The sequence below is a fragment of the Dendrobates tinctorius genome, unplaced genomic scaffold, assembly GCF_039654945.1.
Source record: "Dendrobates tinctorius isolate UK_male_01 unplaced genomic scaffold, ASM3965494v1 ptg000214l, whole genome shotgun sequence".
NCBI lineage: Eukaryota > Metazoa > Chordata > Amphibia > Anura > Dendrobatidae > Dendrobates > Dendrobates tinctorius.
Window position 1 is genome coordinate 6,544,141 of NW_027361881.1, and position 15,860 is coordinate 6,560,000.

General features: G+C 50.9%; 1 protein-coding gene and 1 long non-coding RNA gene across 4 annotated transcripts in view; one reads left to right on the forward strand and one right to left on the reverse strand.

The window, feature by feature from the left end:
- Nucleotides 1-9,061, forward strand: part of LOC141058778 (uncharacterized) — a 285,572-nt gene extending 276,511 nt beyond the window's left edge. The window contains exon 3 of the long non-coding RNA XR_012222294.1: nucleotides 8,855-9,061. This is a non-coding gene — a long non-coding RNA (uncharacterized lncRNA). The remainder of the gene's footprint in view (nucleotides 1-8,854) is intronic.
- Nucleotides 1-15,860, reverse strand: part of PHKB (phosphorylase kinase regulatory subunit beta) — a 116,580-nt gene that overhangs the window by 16,449 nt on the left and 84,271 nt on the right. For all 3 annotated transcript variants that reach the window (XM_073554990.1, XM_073554991.1, XM_073554992.1), the window contains 4 exons: nucleotides 14,008-14,102; nucleotides 9,057-9,112; nucleotides 2,297-2,390; nucleotides 1,275-1,358 (listed from right to left, as the gene is read on the reverse strand). In XM_073554990.1, the coding sequence (XP_073411091.1) occupies nucleotides 1,275-1,358; nucleotides 2,297-2,390; nucleotides 9,057-9,112; nucleotides 14,008-14,102 (329 nt within the window). The remainder of the gene's footprint in view (nucleotides 1-1,274; nucleotides 1,359-2,296; nucleotides 2,391-9,056; nucleotides 9,113-14,007; nucleotides 14,103-15,860) is intronic.

The window sequence follows — 15,860 nt, forward strand, 5'->3', positions numbered from 1 at the left end:
GATGGCTGCTGTACGCCTTATAGATGTAGCAATGCTGAATGGACCGGAGGGGCACGATGGCTGCTGCGCTCTTTATAGATGTAGCAGTGCTGAATGGACTGGAGGGGAACGATGGCTGCTGCGCTCCTTATAGATGTAGCAGCACGATGGCTGCTGCGCTCCTTATAGATGTAGCCATGCTGAATGGACCGGAGGGGCACGATGGTTGCTGCGCTCCTTATAGATGTAGCCATGCTGAATGGACCGGAGGGGGACGATGGCTGCTGTGCTCCTTATAGATGTAGCCATGCTGAATGGACCGGAGGGGCACGATGGCTGCTGTGCTCCTTATAGATGTAGCAGTGCTGAATGGACCGGAGGGGCACGATGGCTGCTGCGCTCCTTATAGATGTAGCAGTGCTGAATGGACCGGAGGGGAACGATGGCTGCTGTGCTCCTTATAAATGTAGCAGTGCTGAATGGACCGGAGGGGGACGATGGCTGCTGTGCTCTTTATAGATGTAGCAATGCTGAATGGACCGGAGGGGGCACGATGGCTGCTGCGCTCCTTATAGATGTAGCAGTGCTGAATGGATCGTAGTGGCACGATGGCTGCTGTGCTCCTTATAGATGTAGCCATGCTGAATGGACCGGAGGGGGACGATGGCTGCTGTGCTCTTTATAGATGTAGCAATGCTGAATGGACCGGAGGGGCACGATGGCTGCTGTGCTCCTTATAGATGTAGCAGTGCTGAATGGACCGGAGGGGCACGATGGCTGCTGCGCTCCTTATAGATGTAGCAGTGCTGAATGGACCGGAGGGGGACGATGGCTGCTGCGCTCCTTATAAATGTAGCAGTGCTGAATGGACCGGAGGGGGACGATGGCTGCTGTGCTCCTTATAGATGTAGCAGAGCAGAATCTGTCAGCAGATGTGTTGGTCACGGCTCTGGACAAGCCCTGTTCCCCTGGCCACTAGATAATCACAAATCCCAGCGCATCTCCTCAGCTCTGCTACATCTGCATAGGACCCAGCACAGAAACACCCAACGTCAGATGGCACGTCAAAAGGCTTCCATAAATGAAAACATCCGGCTATTTTGCCCCCTGGAGCAATAGATGATTAGAGTGCGAGCTCTTGGGGTCCGACGTGAAGGGAAGGATTATATTCTGGAGGATACATTATGTGATCGGCCCCCCCGGACACTGAATGAGGGGGCTGCAATAAAGTGCGACAGGACCCCGGAGAGATGCGTCAGCGAAGCCACAGCCCGCCACAGTACCACACTGCTCACCTTCGATGTCCCCAGACACCCGATGGGTCGGTCCGGTCTTCCTGACAATCCCAGCTTCTCATGGATCCCGAGGTGGAGATAAGCCTGTAACGAAGCACAAGAAGGGGCAACGAGCCAAATCAGCGGGATATTATTAGAGCCCAACACTACAGGAAGAATCAGTTGGTCTCCAGCTGTGGTGAAACTACAAGTCACAGCAATCCCTCACAGCAGGAAGCTACGAGGGAATGCTGGGAGTTGTAGTTTCTGCACAGCTGGAGTTCCGCAGGACTGAGCAGTAAGTAATCTGCTCCATGTCGACACATTGTAATGGCGGAATATACACTTCATATTATAACTAATCCCCGGGGGTGGGGGCGCGGAAAATGGCGTCACAGGAGGCGGGGGGTCCGATCCGCACTTTCCTGACCGTTACGCCCTATCCTGCAGCTTTCTGTCCCCTAATACAATGGACTTTACTTGGTAACGGTGTCGGTGCGCAGAGCCGCACAGACTGCCGGCACATGGACTTTGGAGAGGAATGGGAAGCTTTTCTTCCACTCGACATATGGCCGGATTCTGCAGATGCCCGGTGTGTGCAGAGTGGGAGGAGGCTGGCACCAGAACGCCCCAGTCCAGTTGTACTGGTGACCTTGGCACCGCTGCGCTGAATCTCATCATCCCCATTGCTTTGCCTGGCAGACAGAGAGCAGCCAAGTATTGGCACAAGGCTGAGCTATGACTGGCACGGCTGCCGTAAGTCTGTACACAACCTCCTGTGTGCAGCGGAGGATAAACACGGATGCGTCCCCCGGGGAGCGGTGCCCGCGCCGTACCTGTGCCCCCTCCACATTAGTGTCGCTGTCTCCTCCATTCATTGACCACCAACCACAAAGCTCCAAATCATGTCTCCCATCTACCAATGACTCAACCGCTAATTACACTCAGAGAAGTCAGCACAACGAGCGCAAATCAGTGCACCGCCAGGGGGAGATGCGGAAAGGGGGTCAGCGACACAACGTGACAGCTGCGAAGTAACCCACCTTCACCAACTCCTGCTGCGGCCAAATCTGGATGGGCTCCACCTGCTGTGGGGTCTGCGTCTGAATACCGTAAGTGTTCAAGAACACCTGCAACCTGAGAGCGAAAGAGTGTCACTACAACAACAGGGGGCGGTATTATAGTAGCTATATTCCTGTACATAGGAGCAGTATTATAGTAGTTATATTCTTGTACATGGGGGCAGTATTATAGTAGTTATATTCTTGTACATAGGGGGCGGTATTATAGTAGCTATATTCTTGTATATAGGGGGCGGTATTATAGTAGCTATATTCTTGAATATAGGGGGCGGTATTATAGTAGCTATATTCTTGAATATAGGGGGCAGTATTATAGTAGCTATATTCTTGTACATAGGGGCGGTATTATAGTAGCTATATTCTTGTACATAGGGGGCGGTATTATAGTAGCTATATTCTTGTACATAGGGGGCGGTATTATAGTAGCTTTATTCTTGTACATAGGGGGCGGTATTATAGTAGCTATATTCTTGTACATAGGGAGCAGTATTATAGTAGTTATATTCTTGTACATAGGGGGCAGTATTATAGTAGTTATATTCTTGTACATAGGGGGCAGTATTATAGTAGTTATATTCTTGTACATAGGGGGCGGTATTATAGTAGCTATATTCTTGTACATAGGGAGCAGTATTATAGTAGTTATATTCTTGTACATAGGGGGCAGCATTATAGTAGTTATATTCTTGTACATAGGGAGCAGTATTATAGTAGTTATATTCTTGTACATAGGGGGCAGTATTATAGTAGTTATATTCTTGTACATAGGGGGCGGTATTATAGTAGCTATATTGTTGTACATAGGGAGCAGTATTATAGTAGTTATATTCTTGTACATAGGGGCAGTATTATAGTAGTTATATTCTTGTACATAGGGGCAGTATTATAGTAGCTATATTTTTGTACATAGGGGGCGGTATTATAGTAGTTATATTTCTGTACATAGGAGCAGTATTATAGTAGTTATATTCTTGTACATAGGGGGCAGTATTATAGTAGTTATATTCTTGTACATAGGAGCAATATTATAGTAGTTATATTCTTGTACATAGGGGGTAGTATTATAGTAGTTATATTCTTGTACATAGGGGGCGGTATTATAGTAGTTATATTTCTGTACATAGGAGCGGTATTATAGTAGTTATATTCTTGAACATAGGGGGCAGCATTATAGAGTTATATTCTTGAACATAGGGGGCAGCATTATAGTAGCTATATTTTTGTACATAGGGGCGGTATTATAGTAGATATAGTCCTGTACATAGGAGCAGTATTATAGTAGTTATATTCTTGTAGATTGGGGCAGTATTATAGTAGTTATATTCTTGTATATAGGGACAGTATTATAGTATATTCTTGTACATAGGGGGCAGTATTATAGTAGTTATATTCTTCTACATAGGAGCAGTATTATAGTAGTTATATTCTTGTAGATAGGGGCAGTATTATAGTAGTTATATTCTAGTACATAAGGGGCAGTATTATAGTAGTTATATTCTTGTACATAGGGGGCGGTATTATAGTAGTTATATTCTTGTACACAGGGGGCAGTATTATAGTAGTTATATTCTTGTATATAGGGACAGTATTATAGTATATTCTTGTACATGGGGGCAGTATTATAGTAGCTATATTCTTGTACATAGGGGCGGTATTATAGTAGTTATATTCTTGTACACAGGGGGCAGTATTATAGTAGTTATATTCTTGTATATAGGGACAGTATTATAGTATATTCTTGTACATAGGGGGCAGTATTATAGTAGTTATATTCTTCTACATAGGAGCACTATTATAGTAGTTATATTCTTGTACATAGGAGCAGTATTATAGTTATATTCTTGTACATAGGGGGCAGTATTATAGTAATAATAATATAATAAATTTTATTTCTATAGCGCTGACATATTCTGCAGCACTTTACATTTCAGAGGGGATTTGTACAGACAATAGACATTACAGCATAACAATAATCACATACAGTAGATTATAACAGATACCAAGAGGAATGAGGGCCCTGCTCGCAAGCTTACAGTCTATGAGGAAAGAGGTAGACACGAAAGGTGGGTGGTAACAGTTGCCCTGATTGTATGGACCAGCCATAATGTTAAGTGTGTAACAGTACAGACACAGAGGGCTAATGGATGCATAAAGCATGTGGGAACATGATGCGGGGAACCTGGATATGGTAAAACTTTTGGCTGTGCCACACAGGGATAGATTAGGTTAATGTGTTGAGGCGGTAGGCCAGTCTGAATAAATGAGTTTTCAGGGCACGCTTAAAATTGTGGGGATTGGGGACTAATCGTATTGACCTGGGAAGTGCATTCCAAAGAATTGGCGCAGCACGTGTAAAGTCTTGGAGACGGGAGGTTCTGATTATTGAGGATGCTAACCTCAGGTCATCAGAACGGAGGGCGCGGGTAGGGTGGTATACTGAAACAAGGGAGGAGATGTAGGGTGGTGCTGAGCCATGGAGGGCTTTGTGGGTGAGGGTAATAAGTTTATACTGAATTCTGGAGTGGATGGGTAGCCAGTGTAATGCCTGGCACAAGGTAGAGGCATCGGTGTAACGATTGGTGAGGAAAATAATCCTGGCAGCAGCATTCAAGATAGATTGGAGGGGGAAAAGTTTGGTAAGAGGGAGACTGATTACAAGAGCGTTACAATAGTCGAGACGAGAATGAATAAGAGAAACAGTAAGAGTTTTTGCAGACTCAAACGTAAGAAAAGATCGAATTCTAGAAATGTTTTTGAGGTGCAGATGACAAGAACGAGCCAGTAATCGGATGTGGGGGGCAAAGGAAAGCTCGGAGTCAAGTATGACCCCAAGATAGCGGGCATGTTGCTGGGGAGTAATAGTGGAACCACACACAGAAATGGCAATGTCGGGTATAGGTACATTAGTAGAGGGAGGAAACACCAGGAGTTCAGTCATTGACAGGTTCAGTTTCAGATATAGTGAGGACATGATGTTAGACACAGCGTTTAGACAATTGCCGGTGTTTTCTAGAAAGGCTGGCGTGATGTCAGGAGAAGAAGCGTATAATTGGGTGTCGTCAGCATAGAGATGGTACTGGAAACCAAAACTACTGATTGTTGACCAATAGGGGCAGTGTACTAGGAGAAGAGGAGGGGGCCTAGGACTGATCCTTGAGGAACCCCAACAGTAAGGGGAAGGTGAGAGGAGGAGGAACCGGCAAAAGATACAGTAAAGGAGCGGTCAGAGAGATAGGAGGAGAACCAGGAGAGAACGGTGTCCTTGAGGCCAATGGAACGGAGCATAGTGAGGAGGAGCTGATAATCCACAGTGTCGAATGCTGCAGAAAGATCCAAGAGAATTAGCATGGAGTAATGACCATTAGATTTAGCTGTTAGTAGATCATTAGAGACTTTAGTGAGGGCAGTTTCAGTGGAGTGTAAAGAGCGGAAACCAGATTGGAGAGGGTCGAGAAGAGAGTTATCAAAGGGATAGCGGATAAGACGGGAGTGGACCAGGCGTTCCAGGAGTTTAGAGATGAAGGGAAGATTAGAAACAGGTCTATATTTAGCGGTACAGTTTTGGTCGAGGGATGGTTTTTTAAGTAGTGGATGTATGATGGCATGCTTAAATAAGGAAGGAAAGATACCAGAAGAGAGAGAGGTTAAATATTTTAGTTAGGTGAGGGGTGGACAGTAGGGGAAAGGGACTGGAGGAGATGTGACGGAAATGGGTCACTCGTGCAAGTGGTTGGGCGAGAAGATGCAAGGAGCCTGCTTCTTCTTCTGTGACTGGTGCAAAATCAGAGAGTGAGCTAGATGCAGTGGGGGAGGGAGGACAGTGCATGGTATGAGGGGATTGGGAGATAATTTCCTGTCGGATCTGGTTAATTTTTTCTTTGAAGTAATTGGCCAGATCGTCAGCTCGGAGCTCTGTGGTTGGGGCCTGTACTCTTGGGTTGAGTAAAGAATGAAAAGTGTTAAAGAGACGTTTCAGGTTATTGGACAGTGAGGTGATGAGGGTGCTGAAATAGGTTTGTTTGGAGAGGTGAAGGGCAGTGTTATATGTTCGAAGCATAAACTTATAATGGATGAAATCTTCGTGTAGATTGGATTTTCTCCACAGACGTTCGGCGCACCTGGAGCACTGCTGCAGGAAATGTGTTTGCACGGTGTGCCAGGGTTGTCGCCGTCTGTGTTGTGGTGTTCTATTTATAGGGGGTGCCAATTCATCCAGGGCACTTTGAAGTGTTTCATTGTAATGCTTCAATGCGAATCCGGACATGAGAGGGAGGAGATAGGGGCCAATGATGACTGCAAGTTCTTCATAAGTTTCTGGGTGTTAATGGCCTGTATGTTTCTATAAGTCTGGACAGTGGGGGTGACCTGAGCAGCCTGGCAGTTCTTGATAAAGAATGAAAGAAGATTGTGGTCAGAGAGCGGGAGAGGGGAGTTTGCAAAATCATCCACTGCACAAAGCCGAGAGAAGACCAAGTCGAGGGAGTTTCCCGTCTTCATGCGTTGGAGAATTAGTAAGCTGCGAAAGGCCAAACGAGGAGGTTAGAGATAAAAGGTGAGTAGCAGATGGGGAGAGGGGAAGAGCAATGGGGATGTTGAAATCTCCCATGATGAGGATAGGGATGTCACAGGAGAGAAAATGTGGAAGCCAAGTGGCAAAATGATCCAGGAACTGATGGGAGGGGCCGGGAGGACGATATACCACCGCCACTCGCATGGAGAAGGGGGTGTAGAGTCTGACGGCATGGACCTCAAAAGAAGGGAAGACTAGTGAGGGTACTTGAGGGATAACCTGAAAGGTACATTTGGGTAATAGGAGCAGACCAACGCCTCCACCTGCTCTATTGTCTGATCTTGGGGTATGAGAGAAGTGTAGTCCCCCGTATGAAAGAGCAGCAGCAGCGGTAGTGTCTGACTGCTGGATCCAGGTTTCAGTAAGAGCCAGGAGGTTAAGAGAATTAGAAAGGAAGAAATGAGTGAAGGAGAGTTTGTTACACACTGAGCGAGAATTCCAAAGTGCACAATTAAGAGAGACAGATGGCATGCAGGGAATATTAATAAGATTAGAGGGGTTTCTGAGTGTAGCAGTTGGGGGGTTTGACTTTCTATAACATGGGGGACCAGGGTCGGGAGCAATGTCTCCTGCAACTAGGAGAAGGAGGATAGAAAGAGTGAGCAGATGGTTAAGTGATTTGTGAGAGCGTCTCTGATGTTAAATGGTGGGACTGACTGGATCTGTGCAATTTAACAATGTGAAAAGAGCGTGAGTGCTATACATAGGAGAGGAAAGGAGTGAGGGGCCAATATGGACGGAGTGTAGAGAGTTAATACCAGGGCGGTGGATGTGTGTGAATGCAGCGGCCAGGATAAAAATTACACAAATGCATATGGTACATATTTGTTGCACTCCAAATGTACAGGGAATAGATGTATAATAATAATAAATTTTATTTCTATAGCGCCGACATATTCCGCAGCACTTTATATTTATATAAATGTCTTGCATGTCTCCTGCCCTGTCTAACTGCGATGTTATAACTGCCTCGTACTTTGATACATGTACTTCGATTACATAGTAGTTATATTCTTGTACATAGGAGCAGTATTATAGTAGTTATATTCTTGTACATAGGGAGCAGTATTATAGTAGTTATATTCTTGTACATAGGGGCAGTATTATAGTAGTTATATTCTTGTACATAGGAGCAGTATTATAGTAGTTATATTCTTGTACATAGGGAGCAGTATTATAGTAGTTAAATTCTTGTACAGAGGGGCAGTATTATAGTAGTTATATTCTTGTACATAGGGGCAGTATTATAGTAGTTATATTCTTGTACATAGGGGGCAGTATTATAGTAGTTATATTGTACATGGGGGCAGTATTATAGTAGTTATATTCTTGTACATAGGGCCAGTATTATAGTAGCTATATTCTTGTACATAGGGCCAGTATTATAGTAGTTAAATCCTTGTACATAGGGGGCAGTAATATAGTAGTTATACTCTTGTACATATGGGGCAGTATTATAGTAGTTATATTCTTGTACATAGGGGGCAGTATTATAGTAGTTATATTCTTGTACATAGGGGGCAGTATTATAGTAATTATATTCTTGTACATAGGGGGCAGTATTATAGTAGTTATATTCTTGTACATAGGGGGCAGTATTATAGTAGTTACATTCTTGTACATAGGGGGCAGTATTATAGTAGTTATATTCTTGTACATAGGGGCAGTATTATAGTAGTTATATTCTTGTACATAGGAGCAGTATTATAGTAGTTATATTCTTGTACATAGGGGGCAGTATTATAGTAGTTATATTCTTGTACATAGGGGGCAGTATTATAGTTATATTCTTGTACATAGGGGGCAGTATTATAGTAGTTATATTCTTGTACATAGGGGCAGTATATAGTTATATTACTCTACATGAGGCCGATGAGAACATTTCGGGGACATATGCTTAGTGTTTTGATGGTCCCCGGTATGACACCTGTTACGGATTTCCTTTTCAGGCGTTCAGCATCGTACATCAGGATCATGGCGGAGACTTCAGAGATATTTAACGGGTTTCTTAGCAACGAGAAGATAAAATCCTTGCAGACAATTTCCTGAGACATGTTGTTGATTTACTGAGATGTGAGCCGCACACGGTTGGGCACAGATATATGGAAGCCTTATAGCGATATATTACAATTACAGTGCGGGTTTTCTTACCGCTGGCTCTCTGCTATTAGGGCCACGTGTATCACTGTGTCGTTGTCCAGGGGCCCCTAAAAATACAAAAATAAATATTGGTCATTGGTTTGAGTAGACAGAGGAGCAAGTGTGGCTTTTCTGAAGGGAAGGAAATTAATATTGGATCATTAATGCTGCTAAGTGGAAACCATCAACAAGCAGGGTAGCTGGATACTCAGGACAGGCTCGTTGAATAGTGTAGCCATACAGTATACCGCCATTAGGTCCCATCACCAGGACACTGATAGCAAGTCTGGGACTTGTGGTCGCCATCCTTATGCACAAATGTGGCGTCTGAATGAGGCTTCTACCAATATGGCGGCCGGCGCCATTTATGCGCCATTTTTCGCTGTCGTTCTGCTCACATTAGCTTCTGCCCTAACAATGAAGAGTGATGACTTCTATTAATCATGTAGGAACAGAGCGAGTAACATCTTCATCATGGAGAGATCTGCGGCAGCGGTGAAATGGCCGGATGGCGAGCGGCGTTCCAGTCGGCGACAGTCACAACGTCCCTAATTAAATAAAGCGGCACGCCGGCTCAGACTGCTGCTCTGCTAATGCATTTCTTTACACCGCGACCAGGAGCCATTAATCTCCCAGGCAGCGGCGGGGCTCCTGGGGGCCGAGCAGCCGCCTCGCGGGGGGACGATTCATTCCAGCAGTTTAGTTTCTGCAGCGAGAACAAAAGCGACAGAAAATGTATTTATGTTAATAATCAGCGACGAGGAAGAAGTGAGAGCAAAGGCAAAAGCCTGAGGGTGTGATTAATGGCGCACCAACACTGCAGGATGTCCCTGCAAGTTACAGCTCTCTGTTATCAGGCACTTCAGCAAAGGAAGAGGCCGACCGAATTATAGGCAGGGATGAGGCGGACTGGCCGTCCACAACCAACCCCCCCCCCAAAAAAAATAAAAATCGCAGGTCTGGGGTGCCGCTCCTCTCTCGTTACATCCCCGACCCGGGGTGCCGCTCCTCTCTCGTTACATCCCCGACCCGGGGTGCCGCTCCTCTCTCGTTACATCCCCGACCCGGGGTGCCGCTCCTCTCTCGTTACATCCCCGACCCGGGGTGCCGCTCCTCTCTCGTTACATCCCCGACCCGGGGTGCCGCTCCTCTCTCGTTACATCCCCGACCCGGGGTGCCGCTCCTCTCTCGTTACATCCCCGACCCGGGGTGCCGCTCCTCTCTCGTTACATCCCCGACCCGGGGTGCCGCTCCTCTCTCGTTACATCCCCGACCCGGGGTGCCGCTCCTCTCTCGTTACATCCCCGACCCGGGGTGCCGCTCCTCTCTCGTTACATCCCCGACCCGGGGTGCCGCTCCTCTCTCGTTACATCCCCGACCCGGGGTGCCGCTCCTCTCTCGTTACATCCCCGACCCGGGGTGCCGCTCCTCTCTCGTTACATCCCCGACCCGGGGTGCCGCTCCTCTCTCGTTACATCCCCGACCCGGGGTGCCGCTCCTCTCTCGTTACATCCCCGACCCGGGGTGCCGCTCCTCTCTCGTTACATCCCCGACCCGGGGTGCCGCTCCTCTCTCGTTACATCCCCGACCCGGGGTGCCGCTCCTCTCTCGTTACATCCCCGACCCGGGGTGCCGCTCCTCTCTCGTTACATCCCCGACCCGGGGTGCCGCTCCTCTCTCGTTACATCCCCGACCCGGGGTGCCGCTCCTCTCTCGTTACATCCCCGACCCGGGGTGCCGCTCCTCTCTCGTTACATCCCCGACCCGGGGTGCCGCTCCTCTCTCGTTACATCCCCGACCCGGGGTGCCGCTCCTCTCTCGTTACATCCCCGACCCGGGGTGCCGCTCCTCTCTCGTTACATCCCCGACCCGGGGTGCCGCTCCTCTCTCGTTACATCCCCGACCCGGGGTGCCGCTCCTCTCTCGTTACATCCCCGACCCGGGGTGCCGCTCCTCTCTCGTTACATCCCCGACCCGGGGTGCCGCTCCTCTCTCGTTACATCCCCGACCCGGGGTGCCGCTCCTCTCTCGTTACATCCCCGACCCGGGGTGCCGCTCCTCTCTCGTTACATCCCCGACCCGGGGTGCCGCTCCTCTCTCGTTACATCCCCGACCCGGGGTGCCGCTCCTCTCTCGTTACATCCCCGACCCGGGGTGCCGCTCCTCTCTCGTTACATCCCCGACCCGGGGTGCCGCTCCTCTCTCGTTACATCCCCGACCCGGGGTGCCGCTCCTCTCTCGTTACATCCCCGACCCGGGGTGCCGCTCCTCTCTCGTTACATCCCCGACCCGGGGTGCCGCTCCTCTCTCGTTACATCCCCGACCCGGGGTGCCGCTCCTCTCTCGTTACATCCCCGACCCGGGGTGCCGCTCCTCTCTCGTTACATCCCCGACCCGGGGTGCCGCTCCTCTCTCGTTACATCCCCGACCCGGGGTGCCGCTCCTCTCTCGTTACATCCCCGACCCGGGGTGCCGCTCCTCTCTCGTTACATCCCCGACCCGGGGTGCCGCTCCTCTCTCGTTACATCCCCGACCCGGGGTGCCGCTCCTCTCTCGTTACATCCCGGACCCGGGGTGCCGCTCCTCTCTCGTTACATCCCCGACCCGGGGTGCCGCTCCTCTCTCGTTACATCCCGGACCCGGGGTGCCGCTCCTCTCTCGTTACATCCCGGACCCGGGGTGCCGCTCCTCTCTCGTTACATCCCGGACCCGGGGTGCCGCTCCTCTCTCGTTACATCCCGGACCCGGGGTGCCGCTCCTCTCTCGTTACATCCCGGACCCGGGGTGCCGCTCCTCTCTCGTTACATCCCGGACCCGGGGTGCCGCTCCTCTCTCGTTACATCCCGGACCCGGGGTGCCGCTCCTCTCTCGTTACATCCCGGACCCGGGGTGCCGCTCCTCTCTCGTTACATCCCGGACCCGGGGTGCCGCTCCTCTCTCGTTACATCCCGGACCCGGGGTGCCGCTCCTCTCTCGTTACATCCCGGACCCGGGGTGCCGCTCCTCTCTCGTTACATCCCGGACCCGGGGTGCCGCTCCTCTCTCGTTACATCCCGGACCCGGGGTGCCGCTCCTCTCTCGTTACATCCCGGACCCGGGGTGCCGCTCCTCTCTCGTTACATCCCGGACCCGGGGTGCCGCTCCTCTCTCGTTACATCCCGGACCCGGGGTGCCGCTCCTCTCTCGTTACATCCCGGACCCGGGGTGCCGCTCCTCTCTCGTTACATCCCGGACCCGGGGTGCCGCTCCTCTCTCGTTACATCCCGGACCCGGGGTGCCGCTCCTCTCTCGTTACATCCCGGACCCGGGGTGCCGCTCCTCTCTCGTTACATCCCGGACCCGGGGTGCCGCTCCTCTCTCGTTACATCCCGGACCCGGGGTGCCGCTCCTCTCTCGTTACATCCCGGACCCGGGGTGCCGCTCCTCTCTCGTTACATCCCGGACCCGGGGTGCCGCTCCTCTCTCGTTACATCCCGGACCCGGGGTGCCGCTCCTCTCTCGTTACATCCCGGACCCGGGGTGCCGCTCCTCTCTCGTTACACCCCGGACCCGGGGTGCCGCTCATCTCTCGTTACACCCCGGACCCGGGGTGCCGCTCCTCTCTCGTTACATCCCGGACCCGGGGTGCCGCTCCTCTCTCGTTACATCCCGGACCCGGGGTGCCGCTCCTCTCTCGTTACATCCCGGACCCGGGGTGCCGCTCCTCTCTCGTTACATCCCGGACCCGGGGTGCCGCTCCTCTCTCATTACATCCCGGACCCGGGGTGCCGCTCCTCTCTCATTACACCCCGGACCCGGGGTGCCGCTCATCTCTCATTACACCCCGGACCCGGGGTGCCGCTCATCTCTCATTACACCCCGGACCCGGGGTGCCGCTCCTCTCTCATTACACCCCGGACCCGGGGTGCCGCTCCTCTCTCATTACATCCCGGACCCAGGGTGCTGCTCCTCTCTCATTACACCCCGGACCCAGGGTGCTGCTCCTCTCTCATTACACCCCGGACCCAGGGTGCTGCTCCTCTCTTATTACATTTCACACACGGCGCCCCTTTCCCGTTGCGGACGGATGACGCTCACATTTGGACTCCAGGATGAGACTTTGTAAAAGACTTGAGAAATGATAAAGAAATGAATTTCCAGCGCCGCTCTGAGCCGCTGAAGCTGCAGTGAAATTTCACGGGCGGCTGCACCTGATGAAGTGGTTTATCAGACGCCGCGCTATCGTTTTCCCGTCCACTTCTCTGCAGCCTTTGTGGCCGGCAGACTGCGGGGTCCGGGTCAGATACTCCTCAGAAGGGCACAGAAAAAGGAAAATAATATAAGCAGCAACGTATATAATCCTCAGTTACCCGGGAAAACTTCTTCTGGTGGCTTAGCCATGATCGCTCCGTCCTGCTTTCTATACACCAACTTCTTCCTGAGCTTGTGCTTACAGACGGCAGCCAAACTGAGCAAGCAGAGCTGCAGTGTAAAGCATGGAGACAGACTCGCACTCTAACCTTGTGATGGGACAGAGGGCAGATTTGCGCGGACTCCAATATTGCATCCAAAATTAGTCAGGGGTGGTGCAGTTTTGCATTTGTCGCCCCTTTTTAGGACGGCCGGGTACATCCAGGGTCACGTCATGAAGACGGTAGATGAAGGATTCGCACTAAGCGCAACTTCAGGGCCAGAAAGTGCATCATGTCTGCCTCGTGTGGCAGGCATCGGCCCTGCACTTTATCTGTAATGTGGGGGAGATCTGGGGGCGACAGGAGGCATTGGCTGCAGTAGACGGACATCATCGCACAAACGCCGAGGCCCAGACCGAGTATGTAAGGGTTAATCCAACCTGTCACCGTGCATCCAAAATGCACAAAATCCATAAAAATCAGGTAATTAGGACGCGGCTGCTGCCTAGCCGGGCCGTGCACTACGGGCACCGCTCATCAGGGGGCCACGGTATGAGGCCGGGGACACCCACCTGGTTGGAATATCTCATGCTGATGTTCCTCTGGTCGCTCCGATGGACGTAACGGTGCAAGGGGTCGATGTCCTTGGAGCTTATTAACTCCTCCACTGCCAGGAGAAAAAGGAAAATAAGTGAAAACGGAAATGTAGATAAGTCTCACTATACACCGCCACATCCATATAGCAGCCTATACCAGAGACCCCCCCCCCCCCCCCACTGACGGAAATATAGATACGTCTCGCTATACACCGCCACATCCATATAGCAGCCTATACCCGAGACCCCCCACCGACGGAAATATAGATACGTCTTGCTATACACCGCCACATCCATATAGCAGCGTATACCCGAGACCCCCCACAGATGAAAATATAGATACGTCTCACTATACACCGCCACATCCATATAGCAGCCTATACCCGAGACCCCCCACCGACGGAAATATAGATACGTCTCGCTATACACCGCCACATCCATATAGCAGCCAATACCAGAGACCCCCCACCGACGGAAATATAGATATGTCTCGCTATACACCGCCACATCCATATAGCAGCCTACACCCGAGACCCCCCACCGACGGAAATATAGATACGTCTCGCTATACACCGCCACATCCATACAGCAGCCTACACCCGAGACCCCCCACCGACGGAAATATAGATACGTCTCGCTATACACCGCCACATCCATATAGCAGCCTATACCCGAGACCCCCCACCGACGGAAATATAGATACGTCTCGCTATACACCGCCACATCCATATAGCAGCCTACACCCGAGACCCCCCACCGACTGAAATATAGATACGTCTCGCTATACACCGCCACATCCATTTAGCAGCCTACACCCGAGACCCCCCACCGACGGAAATATACAGTAGATACGTCTCGCTATACACCGCCACATCCATATAGCAGCCTATACCCGAGACCCCCACCGACGGAAATGTATACATGTCTCGCTATACACCGCCACATCCATATAGCAGCCTATACCCGAGACCCCCCACCGACTGAAATATAGATACATCTCGCTATACACCGCCACATCCATATAGCAGCCTATACCCGAGACCCCCCACCGACAGAAATATAGATACGTCTCGCTATACACCGCCACATCCATATAGCAGCCTACACCCGAGACACCCCACCGACGGAAATGTAGATATTTCTGGCTATACACCGCCACATCCATATAGCAGCCTACACCCGAGACCCCCCACCGACGGAAATATAGATACGTCTCGCTATACACCGCCACATCCATATAGCAGCCTACACCCGAGACCCCCCACCGACGGAAATGTAGATATGTCTCGCTATACACCGCCACATCCATATAGCAGCCTATACCCGAGACCCCCCACCGACGGAAATGTATATATGTCTCGCTATACGCCGCCACATCCATATAGCAGCCGAGACCCCCCAGTGATCTCAAGCCCAAGACCACGGCAATGACGGACACAGCCGAGCACAGCGCCGGTGGCCAAACTATCCCTTTAATGCCCCCTGAAAACGATGCGTCCCTCGCTGATGCCGGCGTCTGGATGTCGTGGCCCCAAATACTCCAGTGTGTAGAAAGGATGAAGCACGGCGCTCCGCTCTCCCTCCTGGCAGCCAGAGCTCATGTTCTGCCGAAGAGAAGGGTAATTTAAGGCCGAGACATAAATCTCAGCAGTTTTCCGGAGACGTCGCGATGACACTCGAGTTCTGCACGAAGCGATGAACTGTTTTGCTAAACAACTGCCTCGATGATGTGCGGGGAGACAGGATGACTGAGCGAGACACACTGACGAGCGCTCCGGCCGGGGGTCACGGCCTGCAGCGACAAATTGGAGGCGAGATCACACCCGTGC